This window comes from Rhinatrema bivittatum, chromosome 9 (genome assembly GCF_901001135.1).
Source record: "Rhinatrema bivittatum chromosome 9, aRhiBiv1.1, whole genome shotgun sequence".
Taxonomy (NCBI): Eukaryota; Metazoa; Chordata; class Amphibia; order Gymnophiona; family Rhinatrematidae; genus Rhinatrema; species Rhinatrema bivittatum.
In genome coordinates this window covers 224,209,170-224,231,799 of record NC_042623.1, presented here as the reverse complement: position 1 = coordinate 224,231,799, position 22,630 = coordinate 224,209,170, and the positions used below count along the sequence as shown (strand labels likewise).

Sequence of the window (22,630 nt, the reverse complement as noted above, 5' to 3'; positions counted from 1 at the left end):
ATAGGATTAGGGCATCAGCAAACTGGCTAATCAAAGCACTTGCAGAAAAAAATAAACCTGAAATCTATATGCTGTCTTGTCTGTAGTAATTGAGTCTGCAAAATGCTTTTTAGCAGTAAACAGGTGGCAGTCATAGGATAGTATACACAGTAATCTGGACGTTTTACAGCAGAGAATAATAGGACTAGGGGGCATTCCATGAAGTTAGCAAGTAGCACATTTAAGACTAATCGGAGAAAATTCTTTTTCACTCAACGCACAATAAAGCTCTGGAATTTGTTGCCAGAGGATGTGGTTAGTGCAGTTAGTGTAGCTGGGTTCAAAATAGGTTTGGATAAGTTCTTGGAGGAGAAGTCCATTAATGGCTATTAATCAATTTTACTTAGGGAATAGCCACTGCTATTAATTGCATCAGTAGCATGGGATCTTCTTAGTGTTTGGGTAATTGCCAGGTTCTTGTGGCCTGGTTTTGGCCTCTGTTGGAAACAGGATGCTGGGCTTGATGGACCCTTGGTCTGACCCAGCATGGCAATTTCTTATGTTCTTAGAGAAGCACTTAAGAGTAGTAGTACATTCAGCACTGAGCAATTTGAGCCTGATATTTAAAAAAAATGTGGGTATTTAACTTAGGAGATTGAACCTCAGAAGGGTTAGTACAGCTAAGTTTGGGTCCCAGCCAGACAAAACTTGAGTTTTAAATATCCTGCCCTGCTGAACGGGCTAAGTTTGAGCAAGGTAAATCAAACTTAGCTGGCTGAAAAAGTTGCAGTGTAGGTTTAAATTTACTCGACTAAGACTGAATGGCAGCACTAGCCATTTAAACTGATCAGGCTAATTCTGGCTCTGATGTAATAAATTGCACTGGGCTGTCCGCCCAGGTTTCTTGTGAATGGGTACAGACTTTACTCTCTATGCAGTAAGGAGTTTTGCATGCAAAAAATGTGCACACAAAATTAGCGCTCCTCCATTAAAATCCTGTGTTAATGAAGGCATTAGGTATTGTTCCCTGGTGCAAAGAGGCGCACAGGCCTAATTTATGGTGTCTTAATGCTGGAAATTTAACTCCTGGTCAGAGCTGGCATAAAATTACTCAAGCTAATTTAAGTTCATGGTGCAGGGGTTCTGTACTCAGAATTTAAGTGTATAAAACACAATTTGTGCACAAATCAAGTTTTTGGTGCAAAAAGTATGTTTCATATGCAGAGGATATGCTTTATACACAGATTTTATTTAATGCGCACACGTTGTGTTTCTCTGCAGAAAATGTTTTTTTCTGCAGAAATCATTTTATGCCGCCCTGAGCATGTTTTCTACATACATTTTTAGGTTAGCACACTTTTTTAAACTGCTGGAGCTTGTGCTTCAGGAGTTAACTCAATTTTTACCATGAGTAAAATAAAATGTGAGCTAAAATATAGCTCACAATTTTTACTCACATTTTATTATATCAGGCCCTCTGGTCAGAAAATTGCAGGCCTAAAATTAACCAGATAACTAATAAAAACCCTCCAGCCTGCTGAATGGGTGCCAATCATTTCTTCCATCCCCGATACACTATTGTACAAAAGGTGTTGACCAAATGTCCACCTCCTGAACCCCCATGAAGAGTTTCCCTTTGAAAATAAGTTTGCAGTCCCATGTGGCTGTGTTACGTAATGGGTGTTTTAGTGTGCCCTTGGGCCTCAGCCCGACCCCAGACGGATCCAGGGCCGAACCGAGGGTTGACGGCGTGTTCCAGCATGGCAGACGGTCTTACCCTCTGCCAGGCCTGCAAGCTCCCAAGGCCAACAACATGATGTTGGAAGTTGAATGGTCCTCCGACCATTCCAAGCCCTTTCGGACCTGCCGCTTAGATCGGCATGGAGCAGCAGGTCTGGCCTGAGGAAGAGAGCAGACAGGCCTTGACAAGAAGACATAACACCAAGGTGGATGCAGGTCAAGGATCGCAGTCCAGATATTGAGCAGAAGTAAATATATGCAAGTAAGCTGCCAAATTTACATGTGGAAATTGCCTACGCACATAAATATTGGCCCTGCCCTGGAACGCCCCTGGTCTGTCCCTTTTTTTACATGTGCAAGTTTCCTAATGGACTCCGATTTACATGTATATGTTGAGGTTTCTGCAATAGCATTTACTCATGTATCTGCTATTTTACATGCATAACTGCTCAATTTTATGCACGCAGCTTTGAAAATTCACCTTTAAGTGTATTATTTTGGTATAAATTGTAATTATTCCAATTTCTGTTCTCATTTGCCTTTGTTTATTCTTCCTTTTAGAGCTTGCTGCATTGCAATAAATATATCCCGAGGTAGATATTCACAGCTGGCCGTGTAAGTAACTTATCCGGTTAGAACTTATCCGGCTAAGTTACGATGTACGTTCAGTGGCACATCGAAGCCACTGAATATATGCATATATGTATGTACTTAGCCAGATAACTGTACCTGGCAAAGTTTAGACCTGCTCTCTGGCGCGTCAAAACTTTCAGCTATTCTTATGCAGCTAACTCCGAATATCAGTAGTTAGCCGTATAAATTATACAGCTAACTCGCTCCACCCCGATCTGCCCAGTACACGCCTACCTTTTGTGCATGTAACTTTTAGCTGTATAAAGAACTTATACAGCTAAGTGGCGGCTGCTGAACATAGCGCATATTTAGCGGCCGGTAATTAGCCACATAAGCCCCGCTTATCCAGCTAAATAGCACTGGACACGCTTTGAATATTGGGTCCCCTATGTTTTGCTATTGTTTTTCGAATGTGGCTGTCTAAAGAGATTTAAACAAGAAAAGAAACCAGGTTTGTTACAACTTACACCCAAACAAAGTAATGAGTTTAGAGAAAAACTAAGTAAATATTGGAAATGAGTTTACATAAAACAAGGTAAATATTGGAATAGTTTAACATCTGTTCCTTTCTTGAAAGAGGCGATGGCACTTTTGTTGTAAATAAATTATTTTCAGTTGCAGATGTTAGTAGCCGTGCAGTGAGGTGGTGGAGATTGCTGCTAACAATGCTGGCAACCTTTCAACATGACAGATTGGCTCATAAGCTAGTTCCTGCAGGCTTGTTGATGATATTCCTAGTGATGTTGTATTCCCTGACTTTTATGTGTTTATCTCAGATCCATAACATTTTCCTAATCAAACTTTGCTAATGAATTTCCTTGATTTTTTTGTCTCCCCATCCCACATGACATGGCTGATACAGAGTCCTGTGGCACAGAAGTTTCAGAGGGTCAGGGGAGGTAGACCTGAGACAGGCCTCCCGCGAGGCTAACAAAGCAGGCGACCCGCTCCCTAACGCGACCGGAGCCCACCCCGAACCGGACCGAGGCGAAAAAAGAAGAAAAAGAGAGCGGTAAGCCCACCCACCTTGTCCCGACGTTACACCAGGCGCCCCGGAGCCCTTTAAAGGGCACTCGACGGCGCTAGGCTCGCCCTTCTCTCTGTGCCGTCCAGGTCGGCCCTCCCCGCGCTCTCGGCATGTACCCATTGGGGTCAGGGGAGGTGGACCTGAGGCAGGCCCGCGAGGCTAACAAAGCAGGCGGCCCACTCCCTAATGCTACTGGAGCCCACCCCGAACCGGACCGAGGCGAAAAAAGAAGAAAAAGAGAGCGGTAAGCCCGCCCACCTCGTCCTGACGTCACACCAGGCGCCCCGGAGCCCTTTAAAGGGCATTCGATGGCGCTAGGCGTCGTGTGCCTAAGGAGCACGACAAAGGGGCCTGCCCCTTTGTGCGCCCCTTCGTGCACACCGGAACGATACCTAGCAAGGCACCCACCCTCCCAACCCGCCAGCACATGGAAGCTCTCTCAGATTCCAGCCACTCCCCAGCTCTCCAGCAGACGGATGCTCACTCATCATTCATCCTCATCCAGCTCTCCAGGACCCGGTCTCTCTCTCAGTCTCCAGCCACTCCCCAACTCTCAAACAGATGGACGCTCACTCAACGCTCTCCCAGCCCCTCAACACAAGAGAAACATGACACAAGGCCACCCAATCCCTATCCTACACCACAGCGCTCTTACCAAGAAAAAATAACTCACGCCACTCCGGACTCGCGCTACTAGAACTCTCATCCCACTCATGATCTCCCCCTTTACTCAACTTCTCGGTCTTGCACTATTCTCATTGACTCTATTCAATGCACAATCTCTCACAAAGAAATCACATATTCTAAATGATTACCTCCTCGACTCAAAGCCAGACATCTGCGCTATAACGGAAACCTGGCTTAAACCTACAGACATAGCCCCGATAAACCAACTACCTACACATCTTTACGACTTCTTCTCTCTTCCCAGACAAAAAAAAAGAGGCGGCGGCCTGCTCCTAGCGGCCAAAAAAGAACTTAGGCTAACTCTACAACCAGCCAAGTCTGCGTCTAAATTAGAATTAGGCCTGTTTAAATCTGACCAGCTTCAAATCCTCCTCATTTATGCTCCGCCAGGTCTCCTAGACACCGATGCCTCCCCCATTGTAGAAATCATAGCCAAATATATTAATCTAGATGCCCCCGCTATGATCTTAGGGGACTTCAACCTCCACGTTGATTCAATCCCTCTCTCTACCAACTGCGAAGCATTCCTCACCTCCCTCAAGGCTATGGGCTTCAAACAAATTATCAACAAGCCCACCCATAAAGCAGGTCATACTCTAGACCTCATCTTCATAAACGCTGGCCTCTCACTTTCTACCCCTCCTGAATGCATACCAGTCCCCTGGTCTGACCATTCATTGATTTCCACCACCCTCGCGAGAAAGGAAAATCCCAACTCTCACCCCACACAATCTACCTTTCACTACAGGAGATCATGCTCCCCTGAGGTCCTCAGTGAGCACCTAACAAAGGAACTTCTCAACCTAGATGTCTCAAACCCCAACTCGGCTCTTCTCTCATGGCACAGTATCACAGAATCAGTAGCGAACAAAGTATGCCCTCTTGCAGCCAAAAAAATCTGTCAGACATCTAACAGGAAACAACCGTGGTTCTCCGATGAACTCAGAAATCTTAAACAAAACCTCAGACAGAAAGAGAACAAATGGCGTAAGACCCCAATGCCCGAGCACATTAGCCGCTTACAAATCAGCCCTCCACTTCTACAGAAACTCCACTCTTCGAGTAAAAAAAGATTTCTACGCTCACAGAATCCACGACCTCGTTTTTGACGCCAAGGCCCTATTCTATGTATCGGGTCTCACAAAAACCACCACCCCGGCCATCCCGGATGATCAGGCACAATCAAAGGCAAACAAACTTGCAATCTTCTTCCAGAGCAAAATATCCAACCTATTAACACTCCTGCCCCCCAATTCTACCTCTACTCCCATCTCCATCTCTCCCTCCTCAAACACCGGAACATTACAGGTATCATTTGAACCTACATCAGCTCTAGAGATAGAATCCTTAATAAAGAAAATGAAACCCTCATACCACCCCCTCGACCAAATCCCATCTAAACTACTCCTATTGGTGCCAGACACCATTTCCAAGCATCTAGCCAACATCATAAATTGCTCACTATCACAAGGAATCTTCCCTGAATTCCTAAAACTCGCCACTCTCAAACCCCTTCTCAAGAAACCAAACCTAGACCCTAGGGAACCCAACAATTTCCACCTCATCTCCAAACTGCCTTTTGTTGCTAAGATTATGGAAAAACTAGTCAATACCCAACTATCAGACTACCTGGAAGACCACAACATTCTCCACCGAACGCAATATGGATTCCGCAAATCACTAAGCACTGAAACCCTTCTCATCTCCCTCACAGATCACCTCATCATGGGGCTGGACACTGGACACTCCTTCCTTCTAGTACTTCTTGACATCTCGGCCGCATTTGACACGGTGAATCACTCCATTCTCCTTAAACAACTTTCAGACATCGGGATAACAGGTACGGCCTTCAGATGGTTCGACTCCTTTCTCAGTAACAGAGGCTACAAAGTAAAAATCAATAACAAAGAATCTCCACGCATCAACTCCACAAGAGGAGTATCCCAGGGCTCCTCCCTGTCCCCCACACTCTTCAATATATACCTTCTTCCCCTCTGCCAGCTGCTTATGAATCTAAAACTTAAACACTATCTCTACGCCGACGACGTACAAATCCTGATCCCGATATCCAAATCCCTCTCAAACACTTAAGTTCTGGGACAACTGTCTCCAAGATATCAACTACCTCCTCACTAACCTAAACCTGGTTCTGAACACGTCTAAGACAGAAATGCTCCTTATATCTCCCAACCACAGCGATAACCTTCAATCGATCCACACCAACACCCTGGTCAGTCAAGCAAGAGATCTCGGAGTTATAATTGATAACCAGTTAAATCTAAAGAAGTTCATCAACAACACAACCAAGGACTGCTTCTTCAAACTTCAGGTGCTAAAAAGACTCAAACCGCTTCTGTACTTTCAGGACTTCAAATCTGTACTCCAGGCAATTATATTTTCCAAATTAGACTATTGCAATTCCATTCTACTAGGTTTTCCCGCCTCTTCCACCAAACCTCTTCAGATGCTTCAGAACTCTGCCGCGAGAATCTTAACAAATTAAGAACATAAGAACATAAGAAAATGCCATACTGGGTCAGACCAAGGGTCCATCAAGCCCAGCATCCTGTTTCCAACAGTGGCCAATCCAGGCCATAAGAACCTGGCAAGTACACAAAAACTAAGTCTATTCCATGTAACCATTGCTAATGGCAGTGGCTATTCTCTAAGTGAACTTAATAGCAAGTAATGGACTTCTCCTCCAAGAACTTATCCAATCCTTTTTTAAACACAGCTATACTAACTGCACTAACCACATTCTCTGGTAACAAATTCCAGAGTTTAATTGTGCGTTGAGTAAAAAAGAACTTTCTCCGATTAGTTTTAAATGTGCCCCATGCTAACTTCATAGAGTGCCCCCTAGTCTTTCTACTATCCGAAAGAGTAAATAACCGATTCACATCTACCCGTTCTAGACCTCTCATGATTTTAAACACCTCTATCATATCCCCCCTCAGTCGTCTCTTCTCCAAGCTGAAAAGTCCTAACCTCTTTAGTCTTTCCTCATAGGGGAGTTGTTCCATTCCCCTTATCATTTTGGTAGCCTTTCTCTGTACCTTCTCCATCGCAATTATATCTTTTTTGAGATGCGGCGACCAGAATTGTACACAGTATTCAAGGTGCGGTCTCACCATGGAGCGATACAGAGGCATTATGACATTTTCCGTTTTATTCACCATTCCCTTTCTAATAATTCCCAACATTCTGTTTGCTTTTTTGACTGCCGCAGCACACTGTACCGACGATTTCAATGTGTTATCCACTATGACACCTAGATCTCTTTCTTGGGTTGTAGCACCTAATATGGAACCCAATATTGTGTAATTATAGCATGGGTTATTTTTCCCTATATGCATCACCTTGCACTTATCCACATTAAATTTCATCTGCCATTTGGATGCCCAATTTTCCAGTCTCACAAGGTCTTCCTGCAATTTATCACAATCTGCTTGTGATTTAACTACTCTGAACAATTTTGTGTCATCTGCAAATTTGATTATCTCACTCGTCGTATTTCTTTCCAGATCATTTATAAATATATTGAACAGTAAGGGTCCCAATACAGATCCCTGAGGCACTCCACTGTCCACGCCCTTCCACTGAGAAAATTGCCCATTTAATCCTACTCTCTGTTTCCTGTCTTTTAGCCAGTTTGCAATCCACGAAAGGACATCGCCACCTATCCCATGACTTTTTACTTTTCCTAGAAGCCTCTCATGAGGAACTTTGTCAAACGCCTTCTGAAAATCCAAGTATACTATATCTACCGGTTCACCGTTATCCAAATGTTTATTAACTCCTTCAAAAAAGTGAAGCAGATTTGTGAGGCAAGACTTGCCCTGGGTAAAGCCATGATGACTTTGTTCCATTAAACCATGTCTTTCTATGTTCTGTGATTTTGATGTTTAGAACACTTTCCACTATTTTTCCTGGCACTGAAGTCAGGCTAACCGGTCTGTAGCTTCCCGGATCACCCCTGGAGCCCTTTTTAAATATTGGGGTTACATTTGCTATCCTCCAGTCTTCAGGTATAATGGATGATTTTAATGATAAGTTACAAATTTTTACTAATAGGTCTGAAATTTCATTTTTTAGTTCCTTCAGAACTCTGGGGTATATACCATCCAGTCCAGGTGATTTACTACTCTTAATTTGTCAATCAGGCCCACCACATCCTCTAGGTTCACCGTGATTTGATTCAGTCCATCTGAATCATTACCCATGAAAACCTTCTCCATTATGGGTACCTCCCCAGCATCCTCTTCAGTAAATTCCAACAGAAGAGACCACATCACCGTTATTATAAATGATTTCATATTGTTTAGATCCGAGTTACCTCTGCCACTGGCTCCTCTTCTTCCCAGTTAGAGTACCCCTGTTTTATTGTAACTTTTCGCTATCTTTATGTTTATGTTAACATTATTTCCCCCTTGTTCCTTGTAAACCAATATGATATGATCTGTATCATGAATGTCGGTAAAAAAAGCACTAAATAAATAAATAGTTCCTATAGGGCTGTATGTCCCACCCTTGGCCTGCAGGGGTGTCATTAACTATGGGCACATGGGGCACATGCCCCTCATCTCTGCTTCTTTGGGTGCTGGCCAAGCCCTTCCCACCGGCGGCTGCTGGCAGCTGAAGAAGGAGAGGCCCACTTGCCAGTAGGCTGCAATGAGAAGCCAGGAGTCCGGATTTTTGGGCAACAGCCACACTAGCATTGGTAGTTATTTAGATTAGGCAAAAGAGATAGAATTAAGCTAGCAGCTGGGTCTAGCCGGCAGGCTGCAAGTTTAATAATACTTAGAAGTTCTAGCAAGTCTGGCAGGCTATTCAGAGGACCTATGAGCCTGGATATTCGGACAATAGCAATACTAGTACTGGTGGTTATTTGGGTTAATACAAAGCTTTGTGGTTAGATATGGGAAGGGTGCAAAGTGTAAATCGGTGGGGGATCTTATGTGCTCATGTGCCTAGGATGGTTCAGTACAAATGAAAAAGATAACAAAAATAGTCCTGGATGAGGGACAATATCTTACAAGTAGTCCCTGGCAGCTGGGATACATCCTTGCGGTGTGGACAAGAATAACTGGGCAGACTGGATGGATTGGTTGCTCTTTTTCGACAGTCATCTGCTGTTACTGTGCTACCACTTTCAGCTTAGTTCTTGCTGAAACCTTTAACTATTTGTTTTGTTTCTTGGTCTTCCTTTTAAAAGAAATTTAGCAGTGAATAACTGGTATTAGTTTGCCCAGGCTTTCCTGGGTGCATGAGGTCTCAGTCCCTCTGTTAAGCAACACAGATGGATACAGACACAAAGTTTTCATCCCAGGAAAGGGATCATTTTAACCTCTACCTGGATTATCCTTTCAACCTCAATCCCAATCTTTTTGGAAAGATGCGAACTGTTTGTGTTGTGTACCTCGGCCGCGGGCGGCCACGGCCGGCCACGGCCGGGTTCCCCCCTTACCTACTGCACATCTCCGGGGTTCCCTGCGGCAGTCTCTGTGCGGCTCCGGGCTGAGGCTGGGCCTTCCCGTGGCGTTCTCCCCACGAGGGAGACGCCGCCGACCTCCTCTTCCAGACCCCGCCCCTTAGGCGCGCGCACGCAACGGGCTGGGATTTAAAGGGGCCGTGGCAGGAAACCTCGGCCCGGCCCCCGAAGATGACGTCAGACACCCAGGGTATTTAAACCCAGCTTGGATCTCTGTTCCCTGCCTTGGCAACAGGCCGACTCTCTGAGTGCCTCTTTGCTGCATTCTCCAGTTCCTGCGTCCTCCGTGTTCCTGTTCCAGCTCCACTCCTGCCTCCGTGTTCCTGCCTTGCTCCGCTCCCGAATTCCTGGTCCTGCTCCTGTTCCCTCGTCAGCTTGCTTTCCTGGTTTGACTTCGGCTTGGCTTCTGGTTCTCTCTCTGTCTGCTGCCCATCCTGACCCTTAGCTCATCCTTCTACTTCGCTTGTCTTCAGCCTGCCCCGACATCTGGCCTGGATCTCCGTCTCACACCGCTGCCACCAGCCATAACCTCTGGGCTGTCTCCGTCTCTCCCACACTTCTGCCTGCCTCAACCCGGACTGTTCTTTGGACTCTTCATTGCCAGGAGACCCTCGCCTAAGTCCTGCTGGCCCCGGCACCCAAGGGCTCAACCTGCGGGGAACGAGGGCTGGTATAGGTGAAGGTCCTGCTCGGTCTTCTGGTCTTATACTGCTTGCCGGCTACGAGTCCCGCTGTAGGCCTTCCTCCAGCGGATCCTTCCAGCACTCTAGCCGGTCCAAGGGTCCACGTTCATAACAGTTTGCCAAGGCCATGGACCCGGTGGACATTTCAGGCCTCCAGGCTGTTCTAGGCATGGCCCAGTGCTTGCAACAGCAACAACACTGCCTGGACGTTTTGGCGGCTACTGTGGAGAGGTTAGTCAACCGCTGGATGCTACCCCTCCTGCAGCAACTTCACCCCCGGCTCCGGTTCCTGCTCCAGGACCTGCTGCATCACTACACCTGCCTGCACTGCAACGATATGCAGGGGATTCGAAGCAGTGCTGTGGGTTCTTGAACCACTGCTTTATGCGGTTTGCCCTACAGCCGGCGCAATTCCCTTCAGACCAGATCAAGACAACATTCTTATTGTCTTTTTTGGATGGTCGAGCCCTAGCCTGGGCTTCACCATTATGGGAGTGTGGCGACCCCTTGCTTGGGGATATGAAGCAGTTTGTTCATGCTTTCAAGCTGGTATTCGACGAGCCGGCTCGGCAGTCTTCTGCAGCTACAGAACTTCTCCATCTTCATCAGAGGCCCCGCCCCCTAGTCGACTACGTGGTCAAATTCTGCACCTTAGCATTGGAGCTGGGTTGGCGAGAGGACAGCTTGAGGAGTATTTACCTGGAGGAGTTGTCTCCCTGAATAAAGGACGAACTTGCCGCTCGGAACCTCCCAGAGGACCTCGAGTCCCTAATAGATCTCACAGGGGCGGATTGACCGCTGGCTTCAGCAATATGCCCGGGAAGTCAAGCCTGCTCTGAGACCGGTTCCACTGGCTCCTTCCTTCACTCGTCCCCTCTTCTGAATCTCAAGCCAATCGAACAGAGGAACCCATGCAGCTGGATCGCAGTCCACTTACTCCAGAAGAGAGAAAACGCCACTGTTCTCTAGGCCTCTGCCTGTACTGCAGAGGCAAGGGTCACTTGCTGGCTCAATGTAGCGAGCGGCCGGAAAACTCCAGAGCCTAGGCATCATTGGGGAGCTGACCCTAGGCTGCATTAATCCTGCTCCTCAATGTACTGTTCCAGTCACCCTAGAATATCCTGGGGGACGTTTTCCACCCTGGCCTTTATTGACTCTGGGGCAGGAGGAAACTTTATCCTTGTGGATTTGTGCAACAGCTGCAGCTCCCGGTACTGCCTCGCACGCCGCCACTATGGATATCTTCCATCCATGGCACACCACTTCCAGGCTGTGTCTCAGCCACTATGGTTCCGGTGACCCTCCGCACTGGAGTGCTTCATACCGAGGAGATCTCCTTTTTTACCTTGGGGAAGGCCATCCATCCCATTGTTCTGGGCTTACCCTGGCTCCAAAAGCACTCGCCTGTCATCAAGTGGGACACTCTCCAGATTGCTGCGTGGGGTCCATCTTGCTTCTCTTCATGTTTGCCTGCGATACCCCAGCCGTGCATTCCTCTGCCTGCCACTCCACTGTCTCTGCCACCACAGTACTCTGAATTCATGGATGTTTTCTCTAAGGAGATGTCTAAACTCCTTCTGGAACATCGCCCCCTTGATTGTGCCATAGACTTGCTACCGGGCACCATGCCTCCCAGGGGGCGTGTCTACCCTCTGTCCCTTCCAGAGACACAAGCCATGTCCCAATATATTCAGGAAAATGTGGATCGTGGCTTTATTCGACCCTCGACCTCTCCAGCAGGAGCGGGTTCTTTTTTGTTGCAAAAAAGGATGGCTCTTTCAGACCCTGCATTGATTACCATGGTCTCAACGCCATTACCCGCAGGGACAGGTATCCCCTACCACTCATCCTGGAGCTCTTAGACCGCCGACAAGGGGCTAAGGTCTTTACCAAGCTTGACCTTCGTGGTGCCTACAACCTGGTACGAATCCGCCCAGGTGACAAGTGGAAAACCGCTTTCAATACCCGAGATGGGCATTACGAGTATCTTGTCATGCCCTTTGGGTTGTGTAATGTCCCAGCGGTTTTTCAAAACCTGATGAATGAGGTACTACATGATATGCTACACTCCTGAGTAATCGTCTATCTAGATGATGTACTTGTATACTCCAAAGATCTCATTACTCATCGACGGCAAGTGAAGCAAGTATTGCAACGACTTCGAGACAACCTCTTGTTTGCCAAGTTGGAGAAATGTTTATTTGAACAAGAATCGCTACTGTTCTTGGGATACATTGTATCCTCCACAGGATTCCACATGGACTCCGAGAAAGTATCAGCCATCAAAGATTGGCCCCGTCCAGTTGGGATCAAGGTTCTTCAACACTTCCTTGGATTCGCAGACTTCTACCGGCAGTTCATACCCCACTGCTCACAAAAGGTGGCTCCACTCACTGCCCTCACTAAGAAGGGAGTGAATGCCAAGGATTGGCCACCAGCGGCATTGCAAGCTTTTGAAGAGTTAAAACAAGCTTTCCTCTTAGACGCCTGCTTACATCACCCAGATCCTCAACACCCTTTCGTTGTGGAAGTAGATGCATTGGACCTAGCTGTGGGGGCTGTCCTCAGCCAACTGTCTAGCAAAGGCAAACTACTTTCTTGTTCATACTTCTCCCAGAAGTTCTCAGCTGTTGAGAAGAATTACGGCATAGGTGACAAGGAACTCTTAGCCATAAAATTGGCCTTTGAGGTGTGGTGTCAGTGGCTGGAGGAAGCCCAGCCACTGACACGATTGTAGTATATACGGACCACAAAAATTTGGAATTCTTATGTCGAGCCCAACGCTTGAATCACAGACAAGCTCATTGGTCATTGTTTTTTAGCCGTTTCGATTTCTCCCTACATTACTGGCCAGCATCTAAGAATCTATGTGCGGATGCACTCTCCCGCAATACTGAAACCGAGGACACACCCATCTCTCCTGAGTACATCTTAGATCTGGCTAAGGTCATCATTGCCGCTTCTGAAGTAGTTCCTGCTGGCAAAACGGTTGTGCCCATCCGTTTACAAAAGGAAGTTCTCTCCTGGGCACACGACTCCCTAACGGCAGGGCATCCGGGCAAGGCCCAGACCTTAGAACTCTTAACACGGTACTACTGGTGGCCACACGTCAACGTGATGTCTAGGCATACGTCAGCTCCTGCCCTACCTGTGCTAGGCAGAAGCCCTTGCCAGGACATCCCTGGGGCCTTCTGCAACCTTTACCCATACCTGCGGAACCATGGACTCACCTCTCTACAGATTTTATAACAGATCTCCCCCCTTCCGAGGGGAAACAAGTCATCTGGGTCACTGTAGACAGGTTTTCTAAGATGGTTCACTTTGTGCCACTCACTAAACTTCCTACTGCACCAGAGTTTGTGCAGGTCTTTACCCAGCACATTTTCCGCACACATGGACTACCATTGCACATTGCCTCTGATCGTGGCTCGCAATTTATAGCTAAATACTGGAAAGCACTTTGTAAAAGGTTTGGGGTTCGCTTAGACTTCACGTCTGCTTTCCATCCGCAAGGCAATGGGAAAGCAGAACGGACTAATCGTTCTCTGAAGACCTTCCTCTGTTCCTTCGTGGGGGACAAACAAGATGACTGGGTTCCCCTACTACCAGGGGCAGAGTTCTCTTACGACTACCACATTCAATCTGCAACGGGCACTTCGCCCTTCCAACTTGTTTATGGCTCAGGCCTCCCTTGCCACTCCCTCTAACTGTACCTTCACCTGCAGCCCAACTCACAGCTCAGCGGCTTCACTCTCTATGGGACTCTACGCAAACTAAATTGCAGCAAGCAGCTGCCATCACAAAGAGGAACACTGATAAATATCGTCAAAAAGCCCATTTTCAGCCCTGGAGATAGGGTGTGGGTAAGCACCAGGCACATTCATCTCTGGATTCCCTCCAAGCGCCTGGCTCTTAAATACATTGGTCCCTTTGTGGTCGTGGAGCAAGTGGGTGCTGTCTCTTACCACCTACGTCTTCCACCTACTTTGAGGATATACAATGTGTTCCATGTTTCCTTACTCAAGCCATTGATACTTTCAACCTTTCACTGCAGACCACCCGAACCTTCCAAGACAGTAGCAGAGGAAGAGACCATATACCAAAGTATATGATGTTTTGGAATTATGTGATGTTTTGGAATTACGGTTCTACCATCGAAGATGGGAGTATTAATATCATGGGAGGAATGTGGTCTGGAGGAGAACATGTGGGAGCCTGCCTCCAGCATCCTGGACAAATCCCTTCTCTGTCAGTTTTATCAAGGCCATCCTGGTAAACCAAGACCCCTAGGGAGGGGGCGTAAGAGGGGGATACTGTTGTGAACCTCGGCCGCGGGCGGCCATGGCCGGGTTCCCCCCTTACCTGCTGCACATCTCCGGGGTTCCCTACGGTAGTCTCCATGCGACTCCAGGCCGCGGATGGGCCTTCCCGCGGCGTTCTCCCCATGAGGGAGACGCCGCCGACTTCCTCCTCCATACCCTGCCCCTTAGGCGCGCGCGCACGCACACACCCAACGGGCTGGGATTTAAAGGGGCCATGGCGGGAAATCTCGGCCCGGCCCCCGAAGATGACATTAGATGCCATGGGTATTTAAACCCAGCTTGGATCTCTGTTCCCTGCCTTGGCAACAGGTCGACTCGCTGAGTGTCTAGTTGCTGCGTTCTCCAGTTCCTGTGTTCCAGTTCCTGCATCTTCCGTGTTCCTGTTCCAGCTCCGCTCCTGAGTTCCTGGTCCTGCTCCTGTTCCCTCTTCGTCTTGCTTTCCTGTTTTGACTTCAGCTTGGCTTCTACTTCTCTCTCTGTCTGCTGCCCGTCCTAACACTTGGCTTGTCCTTCTATTTCACTTGTCTTCAGCCTGCCCCGACATCTGGCCTGGATCTCTGTCTTGCACTGCTGCTGCCAGCCACGACCTCTGGACTGTCTCCGTCTCTCCCACACTTCTGTCTGCTTCGACCCGGACTGTTCCTTGGACTCTTCGTTGCCAGGAGACTCTCGTCTAAGTCCTGCCGGTCCCGGCACCCAAGGGCTCAACCTGCGGGGAACGAGGGCTGGTATAGGTGAAGGTCCTGCTCGGTCTCCTGTTCCTGTACCACCTGCCAGCTACGAGTCCCGCTGTAGGCCTTCCTCCAGTGGATCCTTCCAGCACTCTAGCTGGTCCAAGGGTCCACGTTCATAACAGTTTGCTACACACTTTGCTGATAAAAGTAATAAAGGTTTCAAAGGTTTTCAGATTCCATCTGTTTAAAGTTGTTGACCAGGTTGAGCAATCAGCTTTGAGGACCAGGAAATTATTTTTAAAGTTTCTCTGCTTGAATCTAGAGGAGGTTGAAGCTATATTTGACCAAACTAAAGCCACTCTGAGCTGATATAATTCCTGCCCATCTTGTTTGCTCAAAAAGGTCAAGCCTAGCACTATAACTTGGCTCCACCATATTATTATTACCTCACTGTCAGATGGTGTGTTTTATGATTCCTTGGAAATAGCAGCTGTGCTCCATTTGCTAAAAAAAAGAGTTCTTTAGATCCTACTTAAGAACATAAGAACATAAGAAATTGCCATGCTGGGTCAGACCAAGGGTCCATCAAGCACAGCATCCTGTTTCCAACAGAGGCCAAACCAGGCCACAAGAACCTGGCAATTACCCAAACACTAAGAAGATCGCATGCTACTGATGCAATTAATAGCAGTGGCTATTCCCTAAGTAAACTTGATTAATAACCATTAATGGACTTCTCCTCCAAGAACTTATCCAAACCTTTTTTGAACCCAGTTACACTAACTGCACTAACCACATCCTCTGGCAAGAAATTCCAGAGCTTTATTGTGCGTTGAGTGAAAAAGAATTTTCTCCGATTAGTCTTAAATGTGCTACTTGCTAACTTCACAGAATGCCCACTAGTCCTTCTATTATTCGAAAGTGTAAATAACCGATTCACATCTACTCATTCAAGACCTCTCATGATCTTAAAGACCTCTATCATATCCCCCATCAGCCGTCTCTTCTTCAAGCTGAACAGTCCTAACCTCTTCAGCCTTTCCCCATAGAGGAGCTGTTCCATCCCCTTTATCATTTTGGTTGCCCTTCTCTGTACCTTCTCCATCGCAACTATATCTTTTTTGAGATGCGGCAACCAGAATTGTACACAGTATTCAAGGTGCGGTCTCACCATGGAGCGATATAGAGGCATTATGACATTTTCCGTTTTATTAACCATTCCCTTCCTAATAATTCCTAACATTCTGTTTGCTTTTTTGACTGCTGCAGCACACTGAGCCAATGATTTTAAAGTATTATCCACTATGATGCCTAGATCTTTTTCCTGGATGGTAGCTCCTAATATGGCACCTAACATCGTGTAACTACAGCAAGGATTATTTTTTCCTATATGCAACACCTTGCACTTGTCCACATTAAATTTCATCTGCCATTTGGATGCCCAATCTTCCAGTTTTGCAAGGTCCTCCTGTAATGTACCACAATCCGCTTGTGATTTAACTACTCTGAATAATTTTGTATCGTCCGCAAATTTGATAACCTCACTCATCATATTCCTTTCCAGATCATTTATATATATATATATATATATTGAAAAGCACTGGTCCCTGAGGCACTCCACTGTTTACCCTTTTCCACTGAGAAAATTGACTATTTAATCCTACTCTCTGTTTCCTGTTTTTTAACCAGTTTGTAATCCACAAAAGGACATCGCCTCCTATCCCATGACTTTTTAGTTTTCTTAGAAGCCTCTTATGAGGGACTTTGTCAAATGCCTTCTGAAAATCCAAATACACTACATCTACCAGTTCACCTTTAACCACGTTTATTAACCTCTTCAAAAAAATGAAGCAGATTTGTTAGGCAAGACTTCCCTTGGGTAAATCCATGTTGACTGTGTTCCATTAAACCATGTCTTTCTTTATGCTCTACAATTTTGATCTTGAGAATAGTTTCCACTATTTTTCCCGGCACTGAAGTCAGGCTCACTGGTCTATAGTTACCTGGATCGCCCCTGGAGCCTTTTTTAAATATTGGGGTTACATTGGCCACCCTCCAGTCTTCAGGTACAATGGATGATTTTAATGATAGGTTACAAATTTTAACTAATAGATCAGAAATTTCATTTTTTAGTTCCTTCAGTACCCTAGGATGCATACCATCCAGTCCATGTGATTTACTACTCTTTAGTTTGTCAATCTGGCCTCTACATCTTCCAGGTTCACAATGATTTCGTTCAGTTCGTCTGACTCATTACCCCTGAAAACCATCTCCGGAACTGGTATCTCCCCAACATCCTCATTAGTAAACACAGAAGCAAAGAATTCATTTAGTCTTTCTGCATGACTTAAACAACTTCCGCCCTGTTTCAAATATTCCATTTTTGTCAAAATTGATTGAAAGGGTAGTCTTTGAACAGTTAAAGGATTCTGTTGATTTATTTGATCAATGAGCTTCATTGATTTTAGATCAAGGAACTTCTGTATTGTGCTGTTGGATATTTTAGTAGCATTTATACGCTTGACCACAGCATTCTGTTGGAACATTTGTCAATGTTAGGGTTGGGTGGAGAAGTGCTTTTTTGGTTCAAGTCTTTTTTTAGAAGATCAGACTCGATATATTATTTGTGATGAGTTTGTCTCCTCTCCTGGATTGGTTCCCTGGGGTATTTCCTAAGGATCACTACTGTCACCATTATTGTTTAATTTGCATTTGAGATTCTGACTAATCTGATTAGATGTCACCTTTGCTGGACCTCAGCTGCTCCACACTTAGACTCCAACTTTCGGCTTGTCATCACATCATTGTTCTTCTAGTTTGTGGCCCTAGAATCTGTGCTGCTAATGCACACCTCTTGCTTACATGGTATCAGAATCAATGTTAATATGACACAAAATTGGGAATATTTGGTATGGTGGTGTTCTCTCTTTCACCCTGCCAAATGGATGCTAATAATGTAATAACAATAATGTTTTGAGAAGGGAATTTGCCCATTCTTTCTTGGAAGGCTAACAAAGAGGTGTTAGATGATTCTGGTGATGGCTGGGGTATTGAATGTGTGCTTTTTCAAAATCTAGATTTTGTGAAAAGCCTCTTATACAGGTGCTGCTCATGGGGAGAATCTGTGGAAAGAAACAGTAAATTAGACAATTGTGGTTACTATTTCTTTCTTTATTGTTTTAAAAATTTAGGGCCTGATTTACTAAGGCTTTTCTCCCATTCTGTATCTATGGGAAAAATGCTTAGTAAATGAGGCTCTTAGTTTGCTAATCTTTTTATAGTGGAATAGAGCTGTGACAGGGTTTGGTATTGACTTGTATTAATCTTTTGTCCTACAGTTTAGCCAGCAGCAGAGACGATCTCCAGTTGTGCTGCACAATCAGTGGAGGAAGCAGCCTTTCCTTAACTGAGTAGGGAGCAAGCCTGAAAATGGTGCTGATATTGGGTCGGCGACTAAACAGACAGGATGTAGGGGTCCGGGATTCCCCAGCAACTAAGCGGAAAGTTTTTGAAATGGAGCAGAAGTCATTAACAGGCCATGAAGTCTTTGATTTCTCATCAGGATCTTCTCATGCAGAAAGCATCCTCCAGGTATTTAATGAATTCCGGGATAGCCGCTTGTTTACTGATGTCATCATTTGTGTGGAAGGGAGAGAGTTTCCCTGCCATCGCGCTGTTCTTTCTGCCTGTAGTAGCTACTTCAGAGCCATGTTCTGCAACGATCATCGAGAAAGCCGTGAGATGTTAGTGGAAATCAATGGGATTTTTGCTGAAGCTATGGATTGCTTTCTACAGTATGTCTACACTGGGAAGGTAAAAATCACCACCGACAATGTACAATATATTTTTGAAACATCAAGTCTTTTTCAGATAAATGTCCTACGTGATGCTTGTGCCAAATTCCTGGAGGAGCAGTTGGATCCTTGCAACTGCCTTGGGATCCAGCGCTTTGCTGATACACACTCACTTAAAACCCTCTTCACCAAATGCAGAAGCTATGCACAGCAGACGTTTGAGGTTGTGGCCCAACATGAAGAGTTTCTGGAGCTGGACAAGGCCGAGCTTATTGATTACATCTGTAGTGATGAATTGGTTATCAGTAAAGAAGAGATGGTGTTCGAAGCAGTCATGCGTTGGGTGTACCACCATGTTGACATGAGACGGCCCATGCTGCAGGAACTGCTGATGCATGTCAGACTTCCATTATTGCATCCAAACTACTTTGTTCAGACCGTAGAGGTAGACCAGCTGATTCAGAATTCCCTGGATTGTTATCAGCTGCTGCATGAAGCACGACGGTATCATGTACTTGGGAATGAAATGATGTCCCCAAGAACTAGACCCCGCAGGTGAGAGGGTTCCTTCCATTTCTATTATTATTTACTGTTGTTGATATCTTGCAGAAAGGACATGTTGAGTAAGCAAAGCATTTTATTTATTCTTTTTATTTATTTGTTGGGTTTTATATACTGTCATTCGAATTAGCCATCATAACGGTTTAACAACTTTAAATATAGGTAAAAGTAAAACTTAATAAAAATACAATAAGATTTGAGATAAAAGTAAAGTACAAGTTACAATAAGATTCATTATAAAAATTTAGCTACGAGTTACATATTAAAAGACAAATATTAAAAAGCAATAAGTACTAAGAGAAATAAATATTAAAAAAAGGTCTTGCAGTGTAAGAGTAGGAGGGAGGGGATGCGTAAGGTTTATTGTGAATCTTGTTAGGCGTTGGTAAAGAGCCAGGTTTTTAACTCCTTCTTAAATGTTTTTAAGCTTGGTTGTAATCGTAATTCAGTGGGGAGTGCATTCCAAAGTTTAGGGCTGGCGAGTGAAATTGCACATTCACGGACTAATGTGAGTTGTGCAGAGCATACTGAAGGGATTGTTAAGAGGCCTTTGTTGGCTGAGCGTAAGTTTCGCTGCGGAACATGAAGTTTGATTGCTGTGTTTAGCCAGTCTGTTTGCTCCTCGTATAGTATTTTGTGTAGAATGGTAAGTATCTTGTATTCAATTTGGGATTTTATTGGAAGCCAGTGTAGAGATTGGGGTTATGTGTTCGTACTTTTTAGTGCCTGTTAAGATTCTGGCCACTGTGTTCTGTAGGATTTGAAGGGGACGAATAGTAGAAAGCAGTAGACCAAGTAAGCAAATTACAATAATCTAGATTAGAGAATTTTATTCCTATAATCATATAATTTATTGTGATTGGCACACCTAAATCTTGTAGAATACATGCATCTTTGTTCATGCAGCATATTCCTGTATGCAGATAGAGCTCGGTGAACTTTCAGCTGCAAGTAAAGAAATATATCTGAATTAAGACGGGATGTAAGGGCGGGGCGGAAAGGAGAGGTTTAGGAGTGATTGTGCTTGCAGATTCACGATCTACTCAAAACTGACAAGCAGTTTCAAATGAGTACAGCCCACTCCTCAGAGAAAAAATAAGTTTAAAGCAAAACATACTAGCAGAAAGCAAAGAATTTTTCCACTTAAAATTTAAAGGAAGAGATAATAAAGGACAGAGAAAGAGAATGAAAATAGTACAAATGCATGCTAATTGTTCTAAAATAGATGTTTCTAAATGAAGTGACAATCCATTTAATGGTGATGTTACAACCACTGAAAAGTGAGAACCACGTAGAGGCTGATTTATTAAAAGGCTTGCACCAGGTTTTTCCCAATTAAAAATGGGATTTTTTCATTGATAAATCTAAGCCAAGTTTTGCACAAGAGTGAAAATGGCACAAACCTTTAACAATTCAGCTCAATAGAGGTCTATTCCATCATAGGTGGTTTTGATAAGTTCCTGGAAATGATGTCCATAAACTGCTATTAATGAAATTGACTTAGGGAATGGCCACTACTTATCACTGACCAATAGCAGCATGGGATCTATTTATGGTTTGGGATCTTGCCAGGTAATTGTATCCTAGATTAGCCACTGTTAGAAACAGGATGCTGGGCTTGATGGACTATCGGTTTGAATCAGTAAGGCAACTTCTTATATTCTTATTGATCTGACAATTTGAAAGATTATTTGGTCCAGTAGCTTGTGGAATCCCTTCGTGCTCGGTATATCAACAAGACTCAAACAAGTTAAAAGAATTTAAAAACAACAGGTCAGGAAAATTGTTTGCAATCAGAAATTTCATAAATTGCAATACACCAAATGTTGTTTATTGCATTGCATGTCCATGTACCAAAGAGTCTGTTGGTTACATTAAAATAATGTATATCAGAAAACATAAAGAGGCAGAAATATTGGCTTTGTTATCTCTTTTTTCAAATTACTTTTTGTTTTGTAAGAGATGCAGATCTGTTTCATTTCAGATATTTTGGTATTGAGTTGACAAATTTTGAAACCATTAGGAGGAGAAGACTACTGAGGCAATTTGTATCAGAAGTAAAGATGGAATACAGTTTTTGCATATTTCAGTGTATCTTCAATTTGTTTTTATAATAAAGATATATATTTTCATAGGTGATTCATTCCATTCTAAAAATAATACATTTGTGTATTTTTGTTGAATTTTATTTTTGTTTATTGTAATTATGTAAATGACTGGCTATAAATAATGAGGTCCATATTCAGATACAGTCCGGATAACAAAGTTAGTTGGATAAACGTATCCGGCTAACTTTGGAGGTATATTCAGTAGTGCAGCCGCACTATTGAATATAGCCGGTTATCTAAAAGTAAGACATTCAGCTAACTCTGAATATCGGAATTATTCAGTTAACTTAGCTGGCAAACTCAACTCCTCCAAGATACACCTCTGAAATGCTCCTAAATTATCCAGCTAAATTCTAGCCGGATATATATGAGTATATATTAAATGACCTTTGACTCCAGATGAAGCAGAAGCCAAATGAGTTGTTGGAGCTGTGCGAACTCCAGTGCACAGAAAGGAGCATTTTAGCATGTATGAAATAAATGCTTCATCTAGATAAGATTTTAGACATTGCTGGGGAGGAGCCAGCTGTCAGGCTAAACGTGGGCACCAACGATATAGGAAAGCGTGGGAGGAAGGTTCTGGAAGCCAAATTTAAGCTCTTAGGACGTGATTCACTAAGTCTTTTTTCCCATTCTGTATGTATGGGGAAAATGCTTTGTGAATCAGGCCCTTAGAAAATTGAAATCCAGAACCTCCAGGGTAGCATTCTCTTGAAATGCTGCCCGTCCCATGCACAGGACACCAGAGGCAGGCAGAGCTTTGGAATCTCAATGTGTCGATGCAGGGAAGAGGGCTTTCATTTTATTAGGAACTGGGCAACATTTTGGAGAATGAAGAGCCTATTCCAAATTGATGGCTTCCACCTTAACCAGGGTGGAACCAGGCTGCTGGTGCTAACTTTCAGAAAGGAAATAGAGCAGTAAAGAACCA

The 22,630-nt window shown here is 44.7% G+C and overlaps 1 protein-coding gene across 3 annotated transcripts in view; it reads left to right on the top strand.

Moving 5' to 3' along the window:
• The window catches only part of LOC115099044 (kelch-like protein 24), a 130,221-nt gene that overhangs the window by 38,995 nt on the left and 68,596 nt on the right, over window positions 1–22,630 (top strand). For 2 of the 3 annotated variants that reach the window (XM_029616310.1, XM_029616314.1), the window contains exons 2-3: window positions 3,215–3,364; window positions 18,575–19,585. In XM_029616310.1, the coding sequence (XP_029472170.1) occupies window positions 18,666–19,585 (920 nt within the window). In that variant the 5' untranslated portion in view covers window positions 3,215–3,364; window positions 18,575–18,665. Of the gene's footprint in view, window positions 1–2,280; window positions 2,335–3,214; window positions 3,365–18,574; window positions 19,586–22,630 lie in introns of all 3 variants that reach the window. The other variant, XM_029616311.1, reaches the window with a different exon arrangement.